Here is a 13,509-nt window from a genome sequence, read left to right as displayed (position 1 = left end):
CACGACACTTACGCCTAGTTGCACACGACAAAATTACCGGAAAATTTAAAAGAACGGTTTTCAGTTTTCGTAAAGGAAAACAAATGAAGTTTACGATAAAACATAGATAGATATGGGCTAACAAAAACATCATTGAATATGAGGGGCTGAATATTTCCCCCCCCCCCCCCCCCCCACACACACACACATCTGTTACTGTCATCCGTGTTGTTATCACCCAGTCATCCAATCCAGATGATAACGACATAAACAATCAATATATTGCATCACGTTATCTCTGTACTATTGCCTGTAATGTGAGATGTAGGACTGTGGGAGATGGTACGGGCTGTAACTACTGATAATTTTACACGTACCAATGTCTTTTTGACACCGTGGGTGGTGGGTAGTTGGTCGTGCTGCACAAGTCAATTAATTACTTATTCAATGGTCTCAATCAATGTCATTTATCAATCCAGAGGAAGATCGTGAGAAAGGGTTTTGGGTCGGGGGTCAAAGGTAAGGTGTTACCAGTTATCTGCTGTACTTTAGAAAGAGAAAGAAGAAGAAAGTAGTCCTCCAGAGCCACGAGCAAGGCCCATGGAGCCGGAGTTTATTCCGGTTGTTACAGCGTGGAATGGACAATAGCAATTGCTTGCTACCCTTCGGATAGGACGCTAGTCTATCGCAAAGTACTTTCTGCCAAATCTAACAGACTCAGCTACCCATTCACTGCTGGGTGGACAGGGGGTATCAGAAAAAAATAAATCTCGACTGCATCAGAGATCGATCTTGGTCCCTTTGCGTGTAAAGCAAGTGCTCTACCAATTGAGCTATCGGAACGCCCTACTTTAGAAAGATACGTAATTAAACATTTTGGAAAAAAAACTCGTCCTTCAAATATCGATCAATTTAAATAATCCTCCTCTCGACAATGAAAAGCAAAAACTCTCAAACCTTGGATCTCGCGAGGGGTTCCTTAAAGTCCCTAGTTTCAGAGTTCTTGCCAAGACAAGGGTGATTATACATCAATCGAGACGAGACTTGAAGGACGAGTTTTCTGGCCAAAATTTAAAAGACGTTCCTTTCTTGAGATTGAGTGCGACAATTAATTGGTTAATTCTGTATTTTTTGTTGTTACTACTTTTGAGTTTCTGTTTAGTTCATTCCGTCCAATACCCCCCTTTCCACTCTTTTGTTTTCACTGTTTTATATTAATTTTTTTCTTTCGTTCTTTCATTCTTTTCGCGTCACTTGTTTAACTACTAATTTGAACACAAGACTTTGTGGTCTAGTGGTACGAGACTCGTACCCATGGACCAGTAGGTCCCTACTTCCAGTCCGGCTCCAGGTGGTGCAAGGTCCTTTGATATGGATGGCTCTTTACTCTTGAGCTTGAGCTTTTATATAGCGCAATATCCACTAAACGTGCTCAAAGTGCTTTACAAAGGGTCCCTGACCAACAGCAACACGTAACATATAGAACTAGCATTCTGTCGCCGCAATCAGTGTTTAAAAATGAGTAAGCGGCCATCAATGGTGTTGTCTATGTCTATGTCGTTTTTAATTCAGTATCGCTGTTGGCTTGGGACTGTTCCCCTTGCCTAGTAAAGCGCTTTGATCCCATTAAAAACGGATATTACACTGTATAAAAATGTATAGTTTTAATACATTTTAATTCACAGCCATTACACGTCATAATATATTTTTTTTTATCATTTATCACGTACGCCTCATTTAAATAATTAAAAAATTTTTTTTTTTAAATATAGCTTTTATATAGCGCGATATCCACTAAACATGCTCAAAGCGCTTTACATGGGGTCCCTGGCCAACAGCAACATTTAACATATAGGACGGGACATGACGCCTGTTAGGCTATATTACATTTTTTTTCGGACAGAGACAATGCTGTTAACGGCCAGGTACTCATTTTACACCTGAATACGGTGAGAAAATGTGAGTGAAGGGCCTGTTCCAAGGACTCAACAATGCGCAGAGCGAGGCTCAATCCCAGGACCTTCCAATCCGAAAGCAAGTGTCATACCACAAGACCACATAGCCACACAACAAATAAACAGCTGTCATGAACTTTGGCATATAACGACCCATATTACACATCCATCCAATACCCGCAATGCTCTTTTTAAACTGGTCAAATGTCACACTCTAGAAAATAGTGTAAATGTTGCTGCTTGAAGCAATAAATAATAACGTGAAGTTGAATGTAAGCTTCAATTTAATTACAACTTCACGTTATTATTTATCACTCCAGAAAATTAAAAATTAAAAATTAAAAATCGCATTAAAAATTTTGCCAGAAAACTCTTCCTTCAAATATCGATCGATGTAAATAAAATAAAATTGCCTTCATTCGTCCCATAGGGGAAATTTGTCTCTAGGGTCTTGAGATGCACATTCCTCCCACCAAATCCAAGCATCAGTAACACACTTTATAGTCACCTGGAACAACTACAAAAGACGTCTAACTTCTACGTCATGGCACAAGACCGAAGGGCTAGAGCTCAGGTGGTCGCTGGTTCGGATAAGTAAGTAAGTAAGTAAGTAAGTCTCTAGGGTCTATTCCAAGGGAAGACTGGATGGAATAACCCAGGCATCAGCCACAGAGCAGCGCCGCAAACTGGGCTAGGGCGAGGCGACTTTCTCAAGGCCACACAGACAGAGTAGTGGCGGGTGATCAAACTCGGAATCTTTCTGGTACGCAGCAAAGACCGTACCGCTGAGCCACGCTGCCCCTTTAAATGACCCACATCTTAGCAAAAAACTCTTACAACTACGACGACCTTGTAATCCAGGCCAGCTCAATCATTAAATTTCTGTAAGATATCTTTCTTCTCTCACAATCATATGACATGTCTGCATATTTATGGCCTTTCATTTCGTACACTAGCAATAGGTCACGAGGTCAGGTCAACAAACAGGTCGTATGAGCTATTACCAGGGGTATCAAGTGGCAGTGTGAGTCACAGACTATTATCACAACACTCATCATGTGGTTGAATAAATACCAAGCACCAAAAACTACACCCACTGTCAGATAAGGCAACCTGTGACTATGAGTGCTATACTGACTGCCGTCCTCTGGTGGAAAAATCCATATATTTTAAAATTTGGCCAGAAAACTCGTCCTTCAAATATCGATCGATTTAAATGACCCTCATCTTGGCAAAATAACTCTCAAACTATTTTGCCAAGATGAGGGTCATTTAAATTGATCGATATTTGAAGGACGAGTTTTCTGGCCAAATTTTAAAATATGGATTTTCTTGTTGTTGCCAAGATGATAGCTCAGTTGGTAGAGCACTCGCTTCACACGCAAAGAGACTGAGATAGATCTCGGGTGCAGTTGAGACTTTTTCTCTGACCCCCCCCCCCCCCCCCAACCTCGTCCACCCAGCAGTGAATGGTTAGCTTAGTCTGTTAGATTTGACGGAAAGTACTTTGCGATAGACTAGCATCCTATCCAAAGGATAACAAGCAATTGCTATTGTCCGTTTCTCGCCATAGAAACCAGGATAACTCCGGCTCCAAGTGCCAAAGGACTACTTTTACAATGAACCGTCTGGAGCCGTCGCCTTGGCAGTGAACATCTGTCTATTCTTTTTCCCTTTTGAAAATATCTCAACCAATCAGAATGACTCGCCCACCTTGCTCTAACCCGTCAGAATAATTATGAAAAAGTCTTTACTGATTTAGAGATGATGATAAGCACTTCTAAAGTGGCATTGAAAAAAGGGCATCTTAAAGCTACCTTCCTCTAGTAATGTATAAAAATGAATAGAAGAATATAGCAGCTTCATGATAGGGAATGAGATTAGCGGAAGAGTAGCATCCCTTGATTGGATGTCACCAGTAGAGAAGTTATTTGTAAACAAACCAACTACAAGCCAAGCGCTCCAAAGAAAAAATTTATTATTCATATTTCTGTACAAAAATGCATAAAGTTGATTATGATATGCATTTTTGTACAGAAATATCAATAATACATTTTTTATTTGGAACGCTTGGCTTGTAGTTGGTTTGTTTACAAATAACTTCTCCACCAGTGACGTCCAATCAAGGGACGCTACTCTTCCGCTAATCTCATTCCCTATAAAAACATAATAAAGATCTCTCAGGTTTGTCTGACACTGATTCATACCCTTCTTTATCTTACACCAGTGCATGCTCCCTGATTTGTCACTTTGATATTTTCATGTTAAGTCTAGTAGCTTAAGTAAATATTTTTATTCATTCACCTATTTTTACTTTATATTTTGAGCAAAAGACTTTATTTTTCAACAAATTATATCAATTAATCGAGATTACCCTTAACTAGTCAAAAAAGTCTCAACAAACCATAGGCAACTTCAGAACATGCCTGGTACAAGACAGGATGCCTATGAGACAATATTACATCCCCCCCCCCTCCCCCTGACTGAGACAACGCTGTAATGACGCGGTACTCATCTTACATCTGAGTAAGTACAATGTGCGAATGTGAGTAAAGAGCCCTTTCCCAGTGCTCAACTACGCACCGCTCAGAGTGGAACTCGAACCTTAGTATACCACATTGCCACAAATAACATCAGATGGAAAAGAAAAAAAAGCTATTTTGACTAAATCTAAACAAAACACTGTAATTTCATAAGAATTTAAGCTATGGTAATTGTTTTGACATTACGTCGCCTTTAAGATTGTTTGACGACTCCACAAATATGATTATCATGCAGAATCTCCCAATTGCTTTTCATCTAAAACACTTAATACTCAAGCAGACCTGCCTAGCACTAGGAAAAATTAGTAGAAATACAAACTTTTTGCTCCAGCAACAGAGCTGCATAGGTCTCTTTGACTCAATAAATATTGTTGAAAAGGAAAGTTTAGTTCCTTAGGACCTATATTCAGGACTTTGGAGTGGAGCATTTTTGGGCCATGCTAAAAACAAATTTTTATTTGTGAAGCTATTTAAAGTGAATTTTTCTTTTTCTTTTTTTTCCTCATGGAATTTCTAGTAGGCAGCTCTGCTCATGAGGGTAAAGGGCCTTTTCTAAGGACTCAACTTTGCTCGATCTACAGCAGAAATCCCGGTAGCACCAACATTTCCATGATGAGTGTCATACTACTAGACAATAAAGCAGAAAATTAAGTGGAGCAGTCACTTATGTTGATAACAACAAGAAATGTGTCAGAAGACAATAGAGAATAAAAAAAACTTTGCAGTGATGGGGGCTCGAACCCGAGCCTTACTGGTACGACAACTCCACCTGGCCAGGGAGAAGATGCATAGCTCTGACAGTAGCACTACCTTCTCCCCGGTCAGGCGGAGAGAAGCTGCGAAGTCGGATGAAATTGAAAGCAGAAGGCTTTAAGTCAGTTAGTGTAGAGTAAAGTAAAATATAAAAAACGAGTATGAAGGAGTCGACCAGAATTTTTTTCTATCTCAGAGGAACAAGCAAACATCCATCCATTGGGAGGCAGGAAAAATCATGTGTATATAGATAGTATGCACTCAGCTAAGAAGTTCACAACATTGCCAACCAGAAGTATAACGGACCAATAAACAAAACTATGTGTAACCTTGAATGTTTATAATCTGTTTAATACAGCTTAGTGAGAATCACTCATGAACATGGATGGCAAAAAACAATAACAAAGACCCGAGTGACGTCAACTGCATTTTATCTATACTAAAACTACTCACTTCATTGCCGTGAGACTTTAGAAAATCCATCTCCTCGGGAGTAAAGCTGGCCATTGAAATGGACTTCACTCTGTGTGGAGGGTTCAATCCACGTCTGAAAAATAATTCAAAGTTCTATCATGAAGTTGAGTGAAAGCATTTCTTTTTTTGTCAATATGGGGAAAACTAATGAAGAAGTATCAGAGCAAGCTGAAACTAAAAGATTACTAATTCATACAATAAGAAAAAGACAAATGCAATTTTTAGGACACCTAAATCGACATAAATGTATTGAACATCTTGCTCTCACAGGAAAGACAGAAGGTAAAAGTAAAAAGAGTAAAGGTAGACAAAGAAAAACATATATGAATAGTTTGAACAGCTGGGTGACAAAGAAAGAGAAGAGTAATATTAGTTTTCTGATCAGAGAGATGAATGGCGTTCCATGATCACCGATGTCTGGGACAGACTTGGTACTTGAAGAAGAAGATAAGGAAAATGATGGTATTGTAATATGTTTTGTTTTATATCACTGTAAAGCGCTTAGAGCCTATGACAACGGGGTAAAGCGCTATATAAATGCCATTTATTATTATTATTATTATTATTATTATTGAGCAATGGTAACAGTAAGCCCCTTATAATCCTCAGGGCACTTTTACAGTAAAAATAAGACATTTAAACTATACAATATCTAGGTACAAACAAACAAAAATAATGTACACAATAAAAATAAAATCCCATCATATTATATGTTATTATTTCTAATTAAAAATCATAATATTAATTGATTAATGGAACTCGTATAAAAATCAAAATGATGTTAAATTCCTTGAAAACATTATCATAGTCAATTCTATTACTAATGTTGAGATTTAACAAGAGAGGAAAAAAATATGGTTTGGTTTTTCCTAGAACACCCTGTTTGTCTTCTAGTTAATTTAACTATGCAAAATTTTGATTTAAAAAAAAAAAAAAAAAAAAAAAAAAACAAATAAGAAAAAACGTCTGTCTTAATAAAAAAACATATAAGAATAAGAAATTGAGTACCACAACAAAGACACATCGCAGTCCGAAAGCCCCAATGTTTTATTTTTTAATGAACGGCAACTTGAGAGATATGTGTCAGTGCATGACATAATCAGTCGGAAGGCGAAAATTTGGATTTGCATTTTTTTTCATTTTCTGAAAGAATATGCTCCCCAGAGCATTTTAATCTTTATTTGAAGTAAATCTGGTGATTGTTCATGAAGTTATGGTCAGATGTATGGGAAAAGGTATGCAGCAAATTTTCTTAAATTTCATACTTTTTCAACTTGACTAGCTGTAAAAAATATTGAGGAGTGAAATTAAGCTTTGGTATTTCCCGTAGGTGTACAAAAAGGGTTGATTTAATCATTTATGACAAGAACTGATTTTTGATTTTAAAAATTGACCTTCTAACTTAACTTGGCCATATCTCAGTTCAAACCTTGTCACCATCCGACTGATTTTATGTCATTCACGGTAACATATATATGGAACGTGAGTGACCCATTGTCTCACATTAGTATTTATATATAATATCAGGATGATTCAGACAATGAGTCATTGCAGGACGATTCAGAATTAAATTCTTGCTGCTGCGTGAGTTACCAAATAATCAGTGATATAGTGTACTGTACTGTACTGTAAGTAAGTAAGTTAGTAAGTAAAAATAATAATAATAAGAACAATAGGTACAATGTGGTCTTCAATTCTCTTACATTCGGAGAGATTACAGAACACCAATTTCAATCATCAGTTCATGAGCTAGGATAAAAACTAAGAGACATACAAAACTAGTAATACTCAATAGGCTAGTGTCAGTAGTGTTAAATTTTAATGAAATCAAAATCAATGTAGTTAAGTAGTAAAGTAAACATTTAAAATTTAAAAAGTAATATTTCCTCAACGTTCTATAGTAGATTCCTTTACAAAACTTATAAAAAAGTAGGCGATTGGTTACTGTTAAGTATTAAAATGATACTCTTTTTTCTGGGATAGAGATAAATTTTTATGGTGTTCAAATTTCAGATAAATTAAATTTTAATCCATGAGATTAGAAGAATTGGAATGTGATAAATGAGGAGGACGAGGAGGGGGAGGGGCTTTTAGCAACTATGTGTCTAGTGTATAGCAGTCGCATCATTGGCAAGGTCATACCCATTCGTATATTTAGCTTTTCAACTTAGCAAATTACTAACAGATTCAAATATTGGAAGAAATTAAGGGAATGATTACAAGCTGTCACGAAGTAATAGAATAGCAGATGATGAGACAAGGGAAAGTGATGAACGAGGAGAGCAGTCAAAAGATGTCTTACAATATTCCACTGCAAGATGTGCAGACGAACGATCCTATGGACATATTCACATAGGTTGGTCCTCGTTGATGACAATCGAAGCATTGCTTATTTATTGGGAGAGCAACCATCTCTCTCAACGTTTTTAAATGTTTTTCGTCCTGTTTCCTCTTATTGGACGCCATTTTGGTAGCCGCAACCTTATCCATTTATCCGGAAATGATGAGAGGTGAAGGGGAAACTACTCCACAGAATTTTTTAAATCTTGCTAATCATGAAGATACAGTGCTGGGAACTTTTTTTTTTATCTGAGACGCATCCCAAAAACTGACGTTATAATAAAATATTAATTTTTCCAGATTATCTAACTAGATCTATGTCTCAGAGCATAGATTGATGAAAGACTATCGCACTTTTCAGGATGTTAAAATACGGAAATCGCCCTCAATAATTCAATATGTTATAGAAATACAATTATGCATACAACAGCTGCATACAATTATGAAAAACAGGAATATTAGCATGAAAACAAAAATCAAAGTCCTGGATTGCTATGTACTGTCTGTGCTGCTATATGGTTGTGAGAGCTGGACCATAAACAAGACCATGGTTAAAAGACTGGAGGCAGTGGAAATGTGGTTTTACAGAAGAATGATGAGGGTGTCATGGATGGAAAGGAAAAGAAATGAAGAAATTTTAGAAATGGCAAACAGAAAAAGATCACTGATAACAAAAATCATCAAACGCCAAATGGAATTTTTAGGACACATTATCCGCCACCCTGGTTTGGAAATACTCGCCTTGACTGGAAAGATGAATGGAAAAAGAATAAGAGGAAGACAAAGAATAACGTATTTGAAAGGGATAAGAACTTGGACAGATGAAGCTGAGAAAGGTGGCGTTGCTTTAATAGAATTGGCAAGAGATAGATCAGCTTGGCGGAAGATGACCTCCGACGTCTGCTTCAGATATGGAACTACATGAGTGAGTTATAGAAATAAAAATTGTGCAGCTTAAATTTATGTTTTACTTATGTAATAATAAAAAATGCGAGGTTCTAATCCCAAAATGTTTTATCATTCATTTAATATATTCGCTTTTAAGTAAATCTCTCTCTCTCTCTCTCTCTCTCTCTCTCTCTCTCTCTCTCTCTCTCACTCTACGTTGAAATGATGAGAACTAAATAACATCATGACGTCATTGCTGCTTATATATTTTGAAGAGTCACAGAATATCTATAAGTTTTAGTTTGTGGCTTTTAAACGACAATGGTGCTAGGAAACATTGGCATAAAATGTGCTCATAACGTTATCTTAAATCTTATGGGGCAGCATGGCTCACGGTTCGGTCTTTGCTTCGTACTCAAAAGGTACCGAGTTCGACTACCCGCCTCGTTGTGTGGACTTGAGCAAGTCACTTTGCCTTAGCTCACTTTGCGGCGCTGCACTGCGGCTGACGCCTGGGTTATTCCAGTCTTCCCTTGGAATAAAACCTAAAGAAAATGTCCCCTTGGCGATGAATAAAGGGAATTTATTATTTTATTTTATTAAACAATTGTAATTTGCTTTTTAAAATGGGTCCATGTCGACGTATACGTATATGCAGGTCTGACATCCGAACCCACAGTTGGGCCTGGTTTAACATTGTTGTAATGAACAATATTTTGCGTCGTTTTTTTTTTTTTTTGAGATTTCCATTACAACAATGAGCCCATAATGCATTGGGTTATCAGACCTGCAAATCAGTGCGCGTCGGCCCACGTCTAAGGGCATGACGATAGGGCTACACCATCGTGGAAACTACATTTCTACACCTACTACATACAGACACATCGAGTGCAATGATAATATTTTTGAAGAAATCTTTTTTTGGTTGATTACAAAAATGATTGAATGTTCCTTCATTCGGCCAACGGAGCCGGAGTTTATCCCGGTTTCTATAGCGTGAAACGGACAATAGCAATTGCTTTCTATCCTTTGGATAGGACGCTAGTCTATCGCGAAGTACTATCCGCCAAATCTAACAGACTCAGTTACCCATTCACTGCTGGGTGGACAGGGGGGGGGGGGGGGCAGACAAAAATATCGTCTGCGCCCGGGATCGATCACGGTCCCTTTGCGTGTGAAAGCGAGTGTTCTACCAACTGAGCTATCCTATAATATATGGAATTTCTCCACAAAATATAACATTAAGTACAATAGTGACTGTAACAACTAAAAGGACATAACATGAGAATTATTGAATTCAATTTTGTAAATATTTATATTTTACAGTATTTAATTGAATAGGCACATAAAGATAAATGTTGGTATGTATCTCATTCTTGTGATGTTTTGAGGACCATAAAGACTGACACAAAACGGTCTCAATGCGACGTCGAGTAAAGGGACATAATCGATTCAAATATAATATTTAATAAAGACAGTACGGATTACCTACCTTGCAACTTCATGTAATGTGTGTGTGTGCGAGAGAGAGAGAGAGAGAGAGAGAGAGAGAGAGAGAGAGAGAGAGAGAGAGAGAGAGAGAGAGAGAGGGGGGGGGGGGGGGGGGAGAGGGGTGGGAGAGAGAGAGAAAGAAATAAATAAAGAGAGAAAGAAAGAAATAAAGAAAGAGAGAGAGAGAGAGAGAGAGAGAGAGAGAGAGAGAGAGAGAGAGAGAGAGAGAGAGAGAGAGAGAGAGAGAGAGAGAGAGAGAGAGAGAGAAGAAGAGAGAGCGAGAGAGAGGGCGAGAGAGAGTGAGTGAGAGAGAGAGAGAGAGAGAGAGAGAGAGAGAGAGAGGGGGGGGGGGGGGGAAATCGCCGACAGCCGAACGCTTCATTATTAACTTGGCCTGTAACAAGAAGTCAAACTGTGCTAAGCATACGATTTTCAGTATTCGTATTGTCAACAGTTGTAGGCAACTGTAGCGGCGTTGTGTTAATTTGAAAGACACTTTACATACTTATCTCCCTCAACTCAAGCGTGATTTAGTACTTGACTATAGCAGACCTACACACTACTACGTGCGGCTATGTGGTCTTGTGGTATGACACTAGCTTTTGGATCGGCTGGTTCTGGGTTCGAGCCTCGCTCGGCGCATAATTGAGTCATTGGAAAAGGCTCTTTACTCACATTCTCTCACCGTACTCAGGTGTAAAATGAGTACTTGGCCGTTAACAGCACTGTCTCTGTCCGAAAAATATGTAATATCGCCTAACAGGCGTCATGTCACGTCCTACATGTTACGTGTTGCTATTGGTTAGGGATCCCTCGTAAAGCGCTTGGAGCACGTTTAGTAGATATTGCGCTATACAAAAGCTCAAGTACCTACTATGAAAATTTCGTAGAACTGCGGATTTTTGGCTTCACACCGACAATTATAATATAAAGAATTTTGATTCAATCAAACTTCTTGAAAACAGTTTTGTGGCCGTCGTATCTTGTCTAGTCTATAGGGAATGAGATTAGCGGAAGAGTAGCGTCCCTTGATTGTAAATAAACCAACTACAAGCCAAGCCGCTCCAAATACAAAATGTATTATTCATATTTCTGTACAAAAATGCATATCATAATCAACGTAGATCTTTTCTTTAGTTTTCTCCATTATGTAATGTTAACTATGATGTAGACTACAAATTAAAAATAAAAGTTGGTTTGTTTACAAATAACTTCTCCACCGTTGACGTCGAATCAAGGGACGCTACTCTTCCGCTAATCTCATTCCCTATACGGGAGTTAAAAGCAATATTAACATATTGTTAATGACAAATTGTTTATTTTTACTAGTAGTTGTAGTGTCTACAAACGTTAACTCACTCAACCCTAACACCGACTATATCCGTAGTATACCCGGGTTACTTTTACCCCATGCCTATTTATTACATTTTTCTGAGACAAATTACAGGCGTAGTATCACAGCTAATGTTTTTAGTTTTTACATGTTAATGGTAGTTGAATAAAACTATCTAGGCACATGCTTATTTTTAATACATTTTTTCCAGTTTTGAAAAGTAGCAAAAATGTCTGAATTGAGTGAGTTAAAAGCAATATTTTAACATAATATGTTTTACTGAAGATAATAGATATATAGTTTCTGAGAGTGACAAAAAACTAACAACTCAACTTTTTTAGCTACAGTAGAATCCTGATAAAGCCAACACCACCAGACCAGAAAGATTGGTTGACTTTAACACTATTTCCAGGGCTGAAGAATCATCCTATTTCTGAGATAGGTAGGGGGTCCGAGTGGACCTCTATATACCATAGAAGGAATTTATGGAAACACCCTATTTCTAGTTTATGGGGTCCGAGTGGACCCCCTAACTCCAAAAAAGGAATTTACGGAAATTTCTGTTTCTTTGTTTTGGGGTCCATTTGGACCCCATGTGTATTTTTCATTGGAAAATAAATTATTCTATTGTTTGGCTCTAATCCTTTTTACAGTGATGGCAAAACTCCTGTTTCACCGGAAAAAAACTCCGGTCTGAAGCAAAAAATTCCCAGGTTCCGGGCAACTTCCGTCAAATTCCGGTGAGGCCAGTTTGTTCCAAGGATACCCCCCCCCCCCTCTCTCCAACCACCACATCATCACTACTACTACTACAACGATCATCACTACCACTACTACTGCAACCACCACCACCACATCATCATCACTACCACTACTACTACAACCATCACCACATCATCAACACTAGAATTACAGCTACAACCGCCACCATTAGATGTTGGTACAGTATACGAAGAACGGTAATTTGTGTATAATTAAAGCCAGAGCATAATGATTCTCCATGGGGTCCATTTGGAGCCCAACGCCTAAAATAGGAGGTTTCCAGTTTTTATCTCTATAACTGTCAGGGGGTCCATTTGGACCCCAAAGCCTAAAATAGGAGGTTTCCAGTTTTTATCTCTATAACTGTCAGGGGGTCCAAGCGGAGCCCAAAGCCTAAAATAGGAGGTTTCCAGTTTTTATCTCTATAAGTGTCAGGGGGTCCATTTGGACCCCAAAGCCTAAAATAGGAGGTTTCCAGTTTTTATCTCTATAACTGTCAGGGGGTCCATTTGGACCCCAAAGCCTAAAATAGGAGGTTTCCAGTTTTTATCTCTATAACTGTCAGGGGGTCCAAGCGGAGCCCAAAGCCTAAAATAGGAGGTTTCCAGTTTTTATCTCTATATCTGTCAGGGGGTCCATTTGGACCCCAAAGCCTAAAATAGGAGGTTTCCAGTTTTTATCTCTATAACTGTCAGGGGGTCCAAGCGGACCCCAAAGCCTAAAATAGGAGGTTTCCAGTTTTTATCTCTATAACTGTCAGGGGGTCCAAGCGGACCCCAAAGCCTAAAATAGGAGGTTTCCAGTTTTTATCTCTATAACTGTCAGGGGGTCCAAGCGGACCCCAAAGCCTAAAATAGGAGGTTTCCAGTTTTTATCTCTATAACTGTCAGGGGGTCCAAGCGGAGCCCAAAGCCTAAAATAGGAGGTTTCCAGTTTTTATCTCAATATCTGTCAAGGGGTCCATTTGGACCACAAAGCCTAAAATAGGAGG

General features: G+C 38.4%; 2 protein-coding genes across 5 annotated transcripts in view; one reads left to right on the top strand and one right to left on the bottom strand.

Annotated features, from left to right (window-relative positions):
* LOC144980813 (uncharacterized) overlaps nt 1-8,725 on the bottom strand; it is a 43,839-nt gene extending 35,114 nt beyond the window's left edge. For all 4 annotated transcript variants that reach the window (XR_013646967.1, XM_078928635.1, XM_078928638.1 and 1 more), the window contains exons 1-2: nt 8,007-8,725; nt 5,684-5,777 (exon numbers count right to left, since the gene is read on the bottom strand). Coding sequence is in view for 3 of the 4 variants with exons in the window: in XM_078928635.1 (XP_078784761.1) it covers nt 5,684-5,777; nt 8,007-8,194 (282 nt within the window). In the remaining variant the exon portion in view is untranslated. The remainder of the gene's footprint in view (nt 1-5,683; nt 5,778-8,006) is intronic.
* The window catches only part of LOC144980823 (putative serine protease K12H4.7), a 641,746-nt gene that overhangs the window by 352,730 nt on the left and 275,507 nt on the right, over nt 1-13,509 (top strand). The window lies entirely within an intron of this gene.

This window comes from Berghia stephanieae, chromosome 10 (genome assembly GCF_034508935.2).
Source record: "Berghia stephanieae isolate SIO BIC M18660-M18661 chromosome 10, UCSD_Bste_1.3, whole genome shotgun sequence".
In the NCBI taxonomy this organism is placed as follows: domain Eukaryota; kingdom Metazoa; phylum Mollusca; class Gastropoda; order Nudibranchia; family Aeolidiidae; genus Berghia; species Berghia stephanieae.
This window is presented reverse-complemented; position numbering and strand designations above follow the sequence as displayed.